This window comes from Cnephaeus nilssonii, assembly GCF_951640355.1.
Source record: "Cnephaeus nilssonii genome assembly, chromosome: 5".
In the NCBI taxonomy this organism is placed as follows: Eukaryota; Metazoa; Chordata; class Mammalia; order Chiroptera; family Vespertilionidae; genus Cnephaeus; species Cnephaeus nilssonii.
This window is the reverse complement of record NC_137076.1, coordinates 106,856,157-106,870,121: the sequence shown is the minus strand read 5'-3', so window position 1 is coordinate 106,870,121 and position 13,965 is coordinate 106,856,157. Positions and strand designations below refer to the sequence as shown.

The window sequence follows — 13,965 nt, the reverse complement described above, 5'->3', positions numbered from 1 at the left end:
AGGCCTTTTCACATTCCTGGGTCTCTGAACTCCGTATTGTCTATTTGGAAACAATCTGGCTCGCGGCATTCTCCAGCCATGCCGCCAACACCCAGCCTGGCACCCCACAGCCGTCCCTAAATGCCTGCTCTTATTCAGCCCCCTCACCTCTGAGTCTGGCAGCGGCCAGATGTTCGGGGTCTCCCTAACTAGACACAGGTCTTCCTGGGTCCTGAGAGAGGTCAGAGACCGCGTCTGAGAGGCCTCAGGGATGCTCTGACCACCTGAGTGGGGGATTTATATCTCTTCTACAAAAGGAGAAACGGAGGCTCAGAGAGGTTAAGTAACTTGCCAAAGTCACACAGCCAGGGAGATCCTGAGTTTCAAGCCTGGTGGGTGACCTCAAAACGAGCACCGTGCTTCCCAGCACTCCAGAGGGTGTGCTTTGTGGGAGGGATGCTATGGGTGTGCCCACCTGGCCCCCCCAACGCCCTGCCAATAAACCCACCAAGGTGAGAAGGTCACGCCTCCTTCCCCTGCAGGAGAAAACACCCTGGAGGGAGGCACAGGCTCAGAGGACCAGCTGTGCCCCCTGCTCTCGCCCGGAGACCTCGTGGGCAGCCCGTGGGCAGCCTGCGGTCGCGCTGGCATTCCAGGGGCCTGCCTGGCATGCGGGGAATGTCCCGGCGAAGGCCTTGCCCTTCGGAGAGGCTCGGGAAGGGGAAGCGATCCTAGACAGGGGATTCCGCCGCAGGGAGCCCCCTTTGGAGGGTGGGGAGTTGGGGTCCTGAAGGATGCGGGTGTCGCCCCTCCCTGTGCTGGCTCGGCGTCCTCTGACCCTGGGGTGTCGGGTGTAAAGTGGAAGGCACACCGGCCCTAGAGGCCGGACCTGGGCTCAGACCTCCCCGCCCTGCCCAGTAAGAGGGCTCACTGCTCACCCACTGCCCCGGAGGCCACAACCCGCGGCTCCGCTGGCCACTGCCCGGGGACCGGAGACCGACTGGGGCAGCCGGGCCGGGTGGTGCCCGGGCCACGGGGAGTTGGTCTTCAAGGCCGTGTCCCGGGAGCGAGGCCTCAGGGGACCCCCACCTTGGTCCCTCCGCTACCGCACAACCCCCCACCCTGGCCCCTCCGCGGGAGGGCCTGCCTGCGAGGCCCGGGCTGGGTGAGTGGGGGTCTGCAGAGCCCGCCCAGCCCCTGGCCTGCCCGCCCTCCACCCCACGACCCACAGGCCCTTGCGGGGGCTTCTGGCGGCTCCGTCAAGGCTCAGCTCTAAGCCACCTCCTCCGGGCGGCCTCCGGACCGCCCCGCCGTTACAGCGTCTCCGCCGCAACCTCCCCCGGCTCGCGCTTCCTCCCCGCGGGGCTGGGGGCCGGGGCCTCCGAGGGGTCGGGCTCTGAGCGGGGGCCCGGGCACTGGGGGTGAGGACGGCGGCCCAGGTGGGGGCTGCCGAGGCCCGCGGTGCAGGAGGAGGGGCCGCTGCGAGCCGAGCCGCCACCCGCGCCCCTGGGGCCCCCGCGCCGCAGCGCAGCTCCCTCGCCCGCGAGCCCCCTCCCACGCCGAGCCCCGCAGAGGGGGCGGGGCTTGCGGCGTGACGTCACCGGCCTATAAAGGGGCCGGGGCGCGGGGCCGGCTTTGTGGAGCGCTGCGGCGGGGCGCGCGGGACCGCGGTCGGGGAACAAAGGAGCCGGGCGCTGCCGCGGGGACCCGCCACCGACCTCCCGGGCCGCGCCGGGGCCCGCCGCCCGCCGCCACCATGACCGCCAACGGCACGGCCGAGGCGGTGCAGATCCAGTTCGGCCTCATCAACTGCGGCAACAAGTACCTGACGGCCGAGGCGTTCGGCTTCAAGGTGAACGCGTCGGCCAGCAGCCTGAAGAAGAAGCAGATCTGGACGCTGGAGCAGCCGCCCGACGAGGCGGGCAGCGCGGCCGTGTGCCTGCGCAGCCACCTGGGCCGCTACCTGGCGGCGGACAAGGACGGCAACGTGACCTGCGAGCGCGAGGCGCCGGGCGCCGACTGCCGCTTCCTGATCGTGGCGCACGACGACGGCCGCTGGTCGCTGCAGTCCGAGGCGCACCGGCGCTACTTCGGCGGCACCGAGGACCGCCTGTCGTGCTTCGCGCAGACCGTGTCGCCGGCCGAGAAGTGGAGCGTGCACATCGCCATGCACCCGCAGGTCAACATCTACAGCCTGACCCGCAAGCGCTACGCGCACCTGAGCGCGCGGCCGGCGGACGAGATCGCCGTGGACCGCGACGTGCCCTGGGGCGTCGACTCGCTCATCACGCTGGCCTTCCAGGACCAGCGCTACAGCGTGCAGACGGCCGACCACCGCTTCCTGCGCCACGACGGGCGCCTGGTGGCGCGCCCCGAGCCCGCCACGGGCTACACGCTCGAGTTCCGCTCGGGGAAGGTGGCCTTCCGCGACTGCGAGGGCCGCTACCTGGCGCCGTCGGGGCCCAGCGGCACGCTCAAGGCGGGCAAGGCCACCAAGGTGGGCAAGGACGAGCTCTTCGCCCTGGAGCAGAGCTGCGCCCAGGTCGTGCTGCAGGCCGCCAACGAGAGGAACGTGTCCACGCGGCAGGGTGAGTGGGGACGCCGCCCCGCCTCCCCGTCCTTGCACAAAGCGCACCCCGCCCCGGGCCTCCCGCCCTTTCTCGCCGGCGGCGCCGCTGCGATTCCGAGCGCTGCCCGGTGCGCCCCTGCCCGGCGCCCAGGCCGCCCCGGGACCCGCGCTCCGGCCCGGAGGAGGGGGGGGCGGGGCTTTGCCCAGCTTCGGGCGCCGCCGCACCCCCCCACCCCCACCCCGGCCCCTCGCTGGCGCCGCCCTGCTTCTCCGACCCCCCGGCCCAATCAGGGCTCTCCCCACGCGCGCGGATCCCTCGGGTCGGCGGGCCCAGCCTTGGGGAGGGGACACCCCTCGCCCATTCCCTCGACCCCCTCCCCGGTCAGCGGACCTTGAGCCTCGAGGGCGGAGGCGAGGGTCGTCACACGCCCTGCAGCGCCCCCGACCCCTAGGGCCGCCCGTCGCGGGCGGGCGGGAAGGCTTTGATCTCCGCGGGGTGCGCTCCGCCTCCCGCCCTCCCGGCCTTTCTCCACCTCCGCCGTCGGGAGGGGTCGGCCTCCGCTGGCGAGAGGCCCCGGGGCCTGCCCTCCCCCCGCCCCCCCTCCCGCGCCTGCCCTCGCTCGGGGCCGCGGCCTTTGTGAGCAGGGGCGGCTCCTCGGCAGGGACCTCCCTCGCCCCCTTTGTCCTGCGCGGCCTCTGCGGATGGGAAAACCAGATGCGCCGGCGGGGGAGGGGAGGCCGTGTTCTGCGGGTCCCCCCTGCGGAGGACTTCCCCCCCAAACCCCGCGGGACTCAGTGCCGGGGACGGGAGCCTCCCTCCTCCCGCCAGGCACCCCGCCCTGCGCCCTGGGCTTCCCCGGGCCGGGGCGCCTTGCTCCGTGGTCGTCCGAGGGCAGCTCAGCGCGGGGTCCCTCTGGAAGTCCCCCCCCGCCCCCCGAGTGAGCCCACCCGAGCCCCCGGCCTGCAACCACTGGCTGCAGTTCGCTGCTCCCCCCCGGGCCTCCCGCCGACCTGGCCGTTCCTCACCGGCAGTGAGCCCCCTCTTTCCCTCCTCAGACCCCCCTTCCTCCTGGCGGCCCTGCCCCTTCGGGAAGGAGGCAGTTGGTTCCTGGCAGCAGAGGCCGCACAGGAGGGACCCGAGGGGTCTTGCTCCCCCGGACGGGAGGTTGGCCCCCAGCCCCTGGAGGTAGCTGGGTGGAGCCCAGCCCGTGCCCCCTCCGCGGGGCTGCCTTCCTCGGGGCCCCTCCTGCCCTCCCCCCTAGGGGGTGGGGTTAGGCCCAGTCACAGCTGGAAGCAGCTGCAGAGCTGGGTCTTTCTGACCCCGGACCCCCTGCTGCCTCGCTGCCTCTGGGGCACACGTGCTCCCCCTGTCTGCCCTCACACTGCCCTGGGTGTGGCTGGGCTCCCCACTTGTTCTGCAGACAATGAGCCCCTGACACGTGAGACGCTGAGGCCTGAGTGGTGAGCCAGTGGGCATGTTCTGGACGGTTCCCTGGGGAGGATGCTCTCCCTGGGACGAGACCAGCATCCCTGAGGTCAGGCAGAGGCCTGGGGTCCAGGAAGTAAATCAGGACTCCAGATTATATTGCGCGGGGGGGGGGGGGGGGGGGGGACGACCACGGAGCAAGGCGCCCCGGCTTTCTGAGGCCGGCGCTGAAGCCGCGTGGAAGGTAGCTCATGTGGCGGGTGTTGCAGCAGAGCCTGTGCAAAGGCCCCGGGGCAGGGAAGCCGAAAGCCCTGAATGAGCTCGGAGCAGCCGCTGGCCCAACTGGACACATCCCTGCTCCTCCAGTGAAGCTCGCTGGGGTGTCATGATGTGATTCAGGCTGATGGGGCAGAAGCAACCGGAACTTGGGCTAGAGAGGTGTGTTGGCTCATCTGTGAGTTTAGGGGAACATGGAACTAGGGGAGGGGGCTTTGGGGCTCTGTCGGCTCCCGGGAGCTGACCCTGGGTCTTTGGTGGGGTGGGGAGGACCGAAGGACCCAGCGTTGGCATCGGGGGCGTGGGGGTGTCTGCAGAGGCCATTTTGGACAGGCCTGCGTGGCAAGGAGGCAGCGCCCAGCACACGGGAGAGGCAGCAGGAAGGAGGAGGATCCGGGCTGGTGGCTGAGGGATGTGAATCATCCCGCAGGCCTGCGGCTGCCTGGTGGGGGTGGGGTGCTCCCACCGAAGCTGCAGCCTGCTCTCCTTCCTCAGTTTCCCCGTCTGTAGGGCTGGCTCCAGGCTGCCCCGTGCACATTCTCAGCCAGCCTTTATCTCTTGGGGAGGCCATCGGGGCCACAGTCCGGGGCAGCGTTTGCCACCAGGGAGTGGGGCCTGGTGCCGAGAGCCGATGTGCGTGGCACGTGGCTGTCCCAGGGCCCGGGAGGTGGTGTGGCTGTGCTCACAGGTGAGGACATGGCGTGGGCAGGGGGGAGGATGGTGAGGGCACTGCTCCTTGGGAACCTCACCTGCCCCGGCTCCAGCCCAACCCCGGGCAGTGCCTCATTTCCCAGCTGGTCCCGCAGCCTCCTTGCGCCGGGGACGCCGCGCTAAGGAAGTGCCCAGTCCAGCCACGCAGAGGCGAGGCTGGCCGACTGGCTGAGGAGGGCTGGTCCGGCTGGGCTTTGCAGGATGTAGAAGAGTTCTCACGAGGTGGGGCACGTCAGGCCCAGGGAATGGCTTAGCCAGGGTGGAGGAGGCATTGGGAGTGCTCAGGTATTGGCACGAGTGACTGGAAAGAGAAGGGGAGGGGAGGGGAGGGGGACGGGGCCAGGATGCTTCCAAACCCCTCCCCTAAACTGAGTGAGGGTTGGGGGAGTTCCCTGGGGGTTTGGGAACTGCTGAGGCTGAAGGGGGTGGGGGTGGGGACCAGGGTGGTGTCAGGCAGGGCGGGGGCGGGGGATCCAGTTGTCTGTGGGGCTCTGGAGGGAGGGGTGGGTGTGACCATGGGCTCCATGGAGCCCCCGTACCCTGCCTCCCTCGGGCTCCTGTGGCCTATGACTCAGGTTTTCTGTGCAGCTGTTGATGTAAAGAAAAATCCCAAAGAAAACCCTGTTTCCATAGTAACCCAGCTCCAATTAGAGACTGCAAGGCCAAGAGGGGCCTTCCTTGTCTGGGCCTGGCCTTGGAGCAGGAGGGGCCGTGCTGGATCGCAGGGGGGCGATCGCCCCCCCTCCCCACCCCTTCCTGTTGTCTACGTGGCACCAGGCCCCAAACCCTCCCAACCTCCGGCAGAATGGAGGGGAAGGTGTTCCCCAAGGCACCTGCCTGGCCCCCACTCTGGGGCCCTCGCTGGCGGGCCTGGGCCTTCTTCTCAGGCTTGGGCACCGGGCTGTGGGTGTGAGTGGGGAGCAGGCGGCGGGCGTGGCCCTGGGCGTGGGCTGTGCGCCGAGCTCCCTTTGTTCCTCTGGGAAGGAGGATGCGTGGCGATTCCGTGGTCCGAGCCCACGTGTGCCCACACCCCCGTCCATAGAGCAGAGGGCAGAAGGCGCGGCCGGAGCCGCCAGGGCCCAGTACTTTCTCTCTGGGTGACCTTGGTCAAGGACACTACCTCCCTGCCTCAGTCTCCCTCTTTGTGAAGTGGGGGTGAAGGTCCCCACCCATTGGTGCTGTGTGGGGACCTGTCATCGGGTTAAGAAGGGGGGCACCTTTCAGGCCCTCGGAGTGGCGGCTGGGGAGCTAAGGGTGGGTCCCCGGAGGGTGTGCTCAGACCCAGGATCCTCAGCTGAAGAGACACCTGTCACCCATCAGCATGGTCCCGCCTTCTAAAGGCATCAAGGCCCAAAAGGTAACGCCCTGAGCCCTGAGCAGACTCCGATGGCTGCGGTTCTCGGAACCCAGGGCGCCTGGGGATGTGAATTTGTTCTGTTGGGACAAATGCAGAACGAGGCAGCTCACACGCAAGTCGAGACGTGCAGGGGCTTGGGTGTCCGCAGGGAAGCCAGGGTCCGGTGCTGCGGGTGCCGGGAAGGTGTGTGGCTGCGTGTTGACCGGGTGCGAGCTTCCTGCAGGTCCTGAGAATCAGCCTCAGGTTTCGCTCTGGCTCTCGGAGGTGGGAGGAGGGCGTGGCCATGCCCCTGGCCCCCCAGGAGGGGCTCTGCTGCCTTCTCCCTCTGTCCTCTGTCCATCTGTCCTCTGTCCTCTGTCTGCGTCGTCATGGCTTTTGGTTGTTTTTAAAGCAAATCCCTGGCACGAGGGCATTTCATCTCGAAACGTTTGTAAAATGAGGCCCTTACGTAACCACCACGATGAACAATGATTAATCCTCCGAATCTCATCGAGGGCCACGTGACGGTCCCAATCGGCTCCGGGATTGGTTTGCGGGAAGGTGTCGGTTCTGTCATCAGAGGAGGTGACATGGACAGGCTGCAGCCGGCTTGCTCCTGGCTGGCGCTGTCCGGCCGACGCTGTCCTTGCTCTGCCCCCGGCGTGGGGGTAGGAGGGCAGGCGTGGGTACCAGCTGGAGGCTCTCCCCGCAGGTATGGACCTGTCGGCCAATCAGGACGAAGAGACTGACCAGGAGACTTTCCAGCTGGAGATCGACCGCGACACCAAAAAGTGCGCCTTCCGCACCCACACGGGCAAGTACTGGACGCTGACGGCCGCCGGGGGCGTGCAGTCCACCGCCTCCGCCAAGTAAGTGCCCGGGTCAGCCACTGCCCGCGCTCGCAGCGGCCCTTCCTGGGGGGCCGGGGCTCCCCCTGACTGCCCGCCTCACCCAGGAGTGCCAGCTGCTACTTTGACATCGAGTGGCGCGATCGGCGGATCACACTGCGCGCGTCCAATGGCAAGTTCGTGACGGCCAAGAAGAACGGGCAGCTGGCCGCCTCGGTGGAGACAGCAGGTAGCCTGAGGGCCCCAGACCCGCCTCCCTGCGGGGTGTCACCGGTGGTCACTCCCCCTGCGCTGGGCGTCCCCCAAACTGCCCCTGCCAGCCTCGCCCCAGGGCTGGATGCAGGGCAACCCCAGGTTCCCGCTCTCCGAGCGTCCCAGCCACACCCCCGCGAGCTCACGCCCCTCCCCTCCTGGGCCAGGGGACACGGAGCTCTTCCTCATGAAGCTGATCAACCGCCCCATCATCGTGTTCCGCGGGGAGCACGGCTTCATCGGCTGCCGCAAGGTCACGGGCACCCTGGACGCCAACCGCTCCAACTATGACGTCTTCCAGCTCGAGTTCAACGACGGCGCCTACAACATCAAAGGCAGGTTCTCCCGCGGGCGGTCGCGGGGTGGGCCCAGGGTCCGGGCCCAGGAGCGTCTCCCCCGTCCTGGCGCTCTTTGGGGCTCAGCCTGGCCTCCCTGTGACTCGGTTTGGGCCGTTCCAAGCCCCAGAGGGCGGATGTCCGAGGCCACTGGTGGCTCTGGATTGGAGGGAGACTTCCCAGCCCACCCCAGGCTGGCTGGAGCAGGAGGAACCCGGTTCCGGAAAGGATGGGCAGGGGGGGACACACCCCGAGCTATGGGACCAAAACCCAGGCGGGGGGCGGCGGGATGGGTGGGTGGGAGGCTTGGGTGGGGGCGGAGATTGCAGGGTGGGGAACAGAACAGGCCTGACAGGGTCTCGCCCCTCGCCCCAGACTCCACAGGCAAGTACTGGACGCTGGGCAGCGACTCCCTGGTCACCAGCAGCAGCGACAGCCCTGTCGACTTCTTCTTTGAGTTCTGCGACTACAACAAGGTGGCCATCAAGGTGGGCGGGCGCTACCTGAAGGGGGACCACGCGGGGGTCCTGAAGGCCTGTGCGGAGACCATCGACCCTGCCACACTGTGGGAGTACTAGGCCCCGCCCCCCGCATCCCTGTGCCCGTCCCCCGTGTCCCCCCCCACCCCCCGCTAATTCCTCTCCAGGTGGCACCGCCCAGGGTGGCGAGCCCCTTGCCTTTCCTACTGGAAACCCAGAGAAAACGGTGTCCCCCCTGCTGCCCTGCGTGGCCACTCCCTTAGCGGGACCGGGGACCCTCCGCCCTCCCTGCTGTGGGCGAGGCTGGCACCTCTTCTGACCTCAGACAACTCTGAGCCTTATTTCCCCAAAGTGGCTGAGGGCAGCGGGGGCTAGAGCCCTGGGTGTGGCGGGGTCTAACTGGAATCTCCTGCCCCGCCCCCCCAGCCGAGGTTCCCCCCAACTTCCCAGCAGCCGGGCCTTTGGCCCAAGCCCTTCGGTGGCCCCTCGGGCACCAGCCCTGCATCAGGAGGAACGCGCAGGGCCGGGGCTGAAGCTGGTGCCCGTCACCTGTCCCTCCGCCCGGAGCAGCCCCGCCCTGCGCGCCCCTGTGCTCCGGGGACCCTGCTCCTGCCTCACCCTGGCCGAACTGGAAGCAGAAAATGACCAAATCAGTATTTTTTTTTAATGAAATGTCATTGTTGGAGGTGGCGCAGGCAAGGCTCGGCAGCATCTCCAGGCCTGGTGCCCCTGCTCCATGGTGGGAGGGCAGGGAGGGCACCCCCCCAAACCCAGAACCTGCCTCCACCGCCCGGGGCGCTCACTGGCCCCGCCCCCTGCCCGCCCAGCCAGAGCCTCCAGCCGGCGGATTGGTGCTCCTTGTCTGACTGGACTCTGGGTCTCGGGGTGGGACAAAACCGGGTGTCACCCTCCTGTGAGGAGACACCCAGCCCTGACCCTTGGCTCCCAGCCGCACCCCTGCCAGCCCCCAACCCCCCTGTCCGCCATGCATCTCACTCTGGGTGTCTTGGTCTTTTATTTTTTTTAAGTGTCATTTGTATAACTAAATGCCCATGATAGTAGCTTCAGACTGGAAAGAGCAAAATAAAATAACGCAAAACCAGCGCCGAGGCAGCCTGTGTGTGTGGGGATGGGAGCAGCCGGGAGGGCGGGCCCAGGGCTGGGGGGCTGAGTAGCCAGGATGCCTCCGGGGACAGGAGGACCCCGCAGAGGGATGGTCTGTCCGGGCACGGGGGCCCCACGCCGCGGGGAGGTGCTCACTTTGTGGTTCCTCCGTGTCCCGCCGCCTGGGGCCCGGGCAGGGGGCTGTGCGGGGGCTGCGCCTGCATGGTTAGAGGTAGCCACCCAGCCCACAGCAAACGGGTGAGCACACCTGCCAGGCAGGTGGCCTTGACCGGAACCTGAAGGGCCCGGCCCTTAAAGAGCGCAGGAGGGCCTATTCCCAGGGCTCCGGCCCCTTCCATCGGGCTGTCTGCACACGGGGCCTGGGAGCGGTGGGCTGGATGGCCAAGCTCGCAGGCCAGGGCGGGTCCCTCCATCGCAGCAGGACCCCTGGCCCGGCTCTGGGTGGGAGGGAGGCGGCATTTCCCCGCCGCCAGGGGAGACCTGGGTCCTGAGCCCACGGGGGACCACGTGGCCAGCAGCGGGGACTCCTGGCAGAGGGCTCTGGGCTGTGGGCTGGCCCTGCTGTCCCTCATTTAATCCAGGGCAGCCTTGGTGGGGTGCTGGGTTCCCATCCTGCCGAGGGCCAGCGCAGGACAACCTTCCGTGTGGAGCAGGGTGCCTGCCGCGGGCGTGTCCAGTAAGGCGGTAATTGAGGGACAGGGACGTGGTGCGTGGGGGGTGGGGAGGGAGGGCACTTGGGGCTCCGCCAGCCTGGGGCCGCCTGGTTCCCACCTCGCTGCGGGAGCAGTCAGCGGAAGCGCTGATTGGCTGCTGATGACGAAACTGAGATGCCTGCGCTGTGATTGGTGGTCCCTGGGGAGCCTGGAGATGGACAGGAGCAGATGGGGGCTGCAAAGGGATGCTGGGCCTCCAGCGGTGTCCTGGCGGCCACCCCCCACCCCCCCCACCCCCGCCCGTTAAAGCCGGGCTGGAGGCCAGGAGCCGCTCAGTGACGTGGAAGGAACAGCTGCACGTTCCAGACCTGGGGGTGGGGGCGGCTGGAAGGGGTTCGTTTGGGGTGGCCCCCGGTCGGGCCCTCGTGCATCCTGCGGTGCCAGGGGCAGGAGTGGCCTGTCCTGGGATGCCCAGGGGCCCCCTACATCCCCAGGCCGGTACCCACTAACATCAATTCTGCAGAAATGGGCTCCTGCGCTGGGGGCTGTGGGCTCCCCAGGGGGAAGGAGGCTCAGGCTTATGGGGGGGGGGGCGGCGCTCGCACCTGCGGGAGGAGGAGGGACGGAACCCACGGCCCAGGTGAAGGCGCCTTCCCCGGCCCAGCCCAGGCTTGTGCCCCTCGGGGGCGTGTGCAGGCGTGTGGACAGGTGTGCGCAGGGCGTGGGCATGGGCTCCGCGCTCAGGGTTCCGGTGGGCCTGGTGCAGGCTCAGACGCACCCCGCGGGTCAGGGGACAAGCACTGTCCCCAGGGAGCCGCCCGCAGGGGGCAGTGGTGAGGGACCACGGCCTGGGGGTGCTCAGGGCTGAGCGGCCCTGGGAGGGTCCTAAGGACCAGCCGGAGGGAATGGCACGTTTCTCCCTCCATCCTCACCGGCCACCTCAGGGCGGCACTGACAGCCCGGGAGGCCGCTGTGATTTCCTCTGTGCTGATGGAGAGGAAGCGACTAGAGAACATGGTTCTCCCACTGAACCCTGAGCGAGAGGGAAGAGCGAATGGGGAGGAAGACGCGGCCATGTCCTCAGGGGTCGTGAGAGCAAGGCGCCAGGCTGTGCGTCCACGGGGTCTGGGGCCCTGCGCCCTGCGTGGGGCAGGGCCAGCTTTGCACCCCCCTGAGGAAGGAAGTGGAGGAGGCCGCCCCCCTGAGGAAGGAAGTGGAGGAGGAGGCCGCCCCCCTGAGGAAGGAAGTGGAGGAGGCCGCCCCCCTGAGGAAGGAAGTGGAGGAGGCCGCCCCCCTGAGGAAGGATGAGGAGGAGGCCGCCCCCCTGAGGAAGGATGCGGAGGAGGCCGCCCCCTGAGGAAGGAAGTGGAGGAGGCCGCCCCCCTGAGGAAGGATGCGGAGGAGGCCGCCCCCTGAGGAAGGAAGTGGAGGAGGCCGCCCCCCTGAGGAAGGAAGTGGAGGAGGCCGCCCCCTGAGGAAGGATGCGGAGGAGGCCGCCCCCTGAGGAAGGAAGTGGAGGAGGCCGCTCCCCTGAGGAAGGAAGTGGAGGAGGCCGCCCCCTGAGGAAGGAAGTGGAGGAGGCCGCCCCCTGAGGAAGGAAGTGGAGGAGGCCGCCCCCCTGAGGAAGGATGCGGAGGAGGCCGCCCCCTGAGGAAGGAAGTGGAGGAGGCCGCCCCCCTGAGGAAGGATGCGGAGGAGGCCGCCCCCTGAGGAAGGAAGTGGAGGAGGCCGCCCCCCTGAGGAAGGAAGTGGAGGAGGCCGCCCCCTGAGGAAGGATGCGGAGGAGGCCGCCCCCTGAGGAAGGAAGTGGAGGAGGCCGCTCCCCTGAGGAAGGAAGTGGAGGAGGCCGCCCCCTGAGGAAGGAAGTGGAGGAGGCCGCTCCCCTGAGGAAGGAAGTGGAGGAGGCCGCCCCCTGAGGAAGGAAGTGGAGGAGGCCGCTCCCCTGAGGAAGGATGAGGAGGAGGCCGCCCCCTGAGGAAGGAAGTGGAGGAGGCCGCCCCCTGAGGAAGGAAGTGGAGGAGGCCGCTCCCCTGAGGAAGGAAGTGGAGGAGGCCGCCCCCCTGAGGAAGGAAGTGGAGGAGGCCGCCCCCTGAGGAAGGATGCGGAGGAGGCCGCCCCCTGAGGAAGGAAGTGGAGGAGGCCGCCCCCCTGAGGAAGGAAGTGGAGGAGGCCGCCCCCTGAGGAAGGATGCGGAGGAGGCCGCCCCCCTGAGGAAGGATGAGGAGGAGGCCGCCCCCTGAGGAAGGAAGTGGAGGAGGCCGCCCCCTGAGGAAGGATGAGGAGGAGGCCGCCCCCCTGAGGAAGGATGAGGAGGAGGCCGCCCCCTGAGGAAGGATGAGGAGGAGGCCGCCCCCTGAGGAAGGAAGTGGAGGAGGAGGCCGCCCCCTGAGGAAGGATGCGGAGGAGGCCGCCCCCCTGAGGAAGGATGAGGAGGAGGCCGCCCCCTGAGGAAGGAAGTGGAGGAGGAGGCCGCCCCCCTGAGGAAGGATGAGGAGGAGGCCGCCCCCTGAGGAAGGATGAGGAGGAGGCCGCCCCCTGAGGAAGGATGAGGAGGAGGCCGCCCCCTGAAGAAGGATGAGGAGGAGGCCGCCCCCCTGAGGAAGGATGAGGAGGAGGCCGCCCCCTGAAGAAGGATGTGGAGGAGGCCGCCCCCCTGAGGAAGGATGAGGAGGAAGCCGCCCCCCTGAGGAAGGAAGTGGAGAAGGCCGCCCCCTGAGGAAGGATGCGGAGGAGGCCAGCCCCTGAGGAAGGAAGTGGAGGAGGCCGCCCCCCTGAGGAAGGGAAGTGGAGGAGGCCGCCCCCCTGAGGAAGGGAAGTGGAGGAGGCCGCCCCCCTGAGGAAGGGAAGTGGAGGAGGCCGCCCCCCTGAGGAAGGGTGTGGAGGAGGCCGCCCCCCTGAGGAAGGGAAGTGGAGGAGGCCGCCCCCCTGAGGAAGGATGAGGAGGAGGCCGCCCCCCTGAGGAAGGATGAGGAGGAGGCCGCCCCCCTGAGGAAGGGAAGTGGAGGAGGCCGCCCCCCTGAGGAAGGGAAGTGGAGGAGGCCGCCCCCCTGAGGAAGGATGAGGAGGAGGCCGCCCCCCTGAGGAAGGATGAGGAGGAGGCCGCCCCCCTGAGGAAGGAAGTGGAGGAGGCCGCCCCCCTGAGGAAGGATGAGGAGGAGGCCGCCCCCCTGAGGAAGGATGAGGAGGAGGCCGCCCCCCTGAGGAAGGAAGTGGAGGAGGCCGCCCCCCTGAGGAAGGATGAGGAGGAGGCCGCCCCCCTGAGGAAGGATGAGGAGGAGGCCGCCCCCCTGAGGAAGGAAGTGGAGGAGGCCGCCCCCCTGAGGAAGGATGAGGAGGAGGCCGCCCCCCTGAGGAAGGATGAGGAGGAGGCCGCCCCCTGAGGAAGGGTGTGGAGGAGGCCGCCCCCCTGAGGAAGGGAAGTGGAGGAGGCCGCCCCCCTGAGGAAGGATGAGGAGGAGGCCGCCCCCTGAGGAAGGGAAGGGGAGGAGGCCGCCCCCCTGAGGAAGGATGAGGAGGAGGCCGCCCCCTGAGGAAGGGAAGGGGAGCTCGGGAGACTGGCGGGAGGGGAGGGAGCTCACTACCGCGATGAGGCATTCAGCAGCGCCGCTCACCGGAGGCCCGCACACCTGATTCCCAGGTTTGTGAAACTAATGTGTAATCACAGCAAAACCACACAGGAAGGAAATGCATTAAGACGTTATCAGTAAAAAAAAATACTTATCAGAAATACTTATCAGTAGTTCCTTTAAAAATAAATCCTCACCTGAGGCGAGGGCGAGATGTGAGAGAGAACAATGGCCGCTCACCTCTTGAACCAAACCCGCTACCGTCTGGTTCCCGGGTGGCGCTTGGCCCCCGCCAGGACGATCAGTAATCCCCTTTACCCAGCGAAGCACTCCTTTTTCTTTATACTTTTCTCTGGTTTCAAGGTTTTCCTATTTAAAACATTTATAACTGGTAATTGTGTCTCTAAAAA

General features: G+C 68.1%; 1 protein-coding gene across 1 annotated transcript; it reads left to right on the top strand.

The window, feature by feature from the left end:
* The first annotated feature begins 1,608 nt into the window (after nt 1-1,608).
* Nucleotides 1,609-9,313, top strand: FSCN1 (fascin actin-bundling protein 1). The gene is made up of 5 exons (XM_079772898.1): nt 1,609-2,567; nt 7,010-7,166; nt 7,253-7,374; nt 7,565-7,732; nt 8,108-9,313. Exons 1-5 carry the CDS (start codon nt 1,736-1,738, stop codon nt 8,308-8,310), a joined length of 1,482 nt encoding a protein of 493 aa, XP_079629024.1. The 5' UTR covers nt 1,609-1,735; the 3' UTR covers nt 8,311-9,313.
* Nucleotides 9,314-13,965: the final 4,652 nt, after the last annotated feature.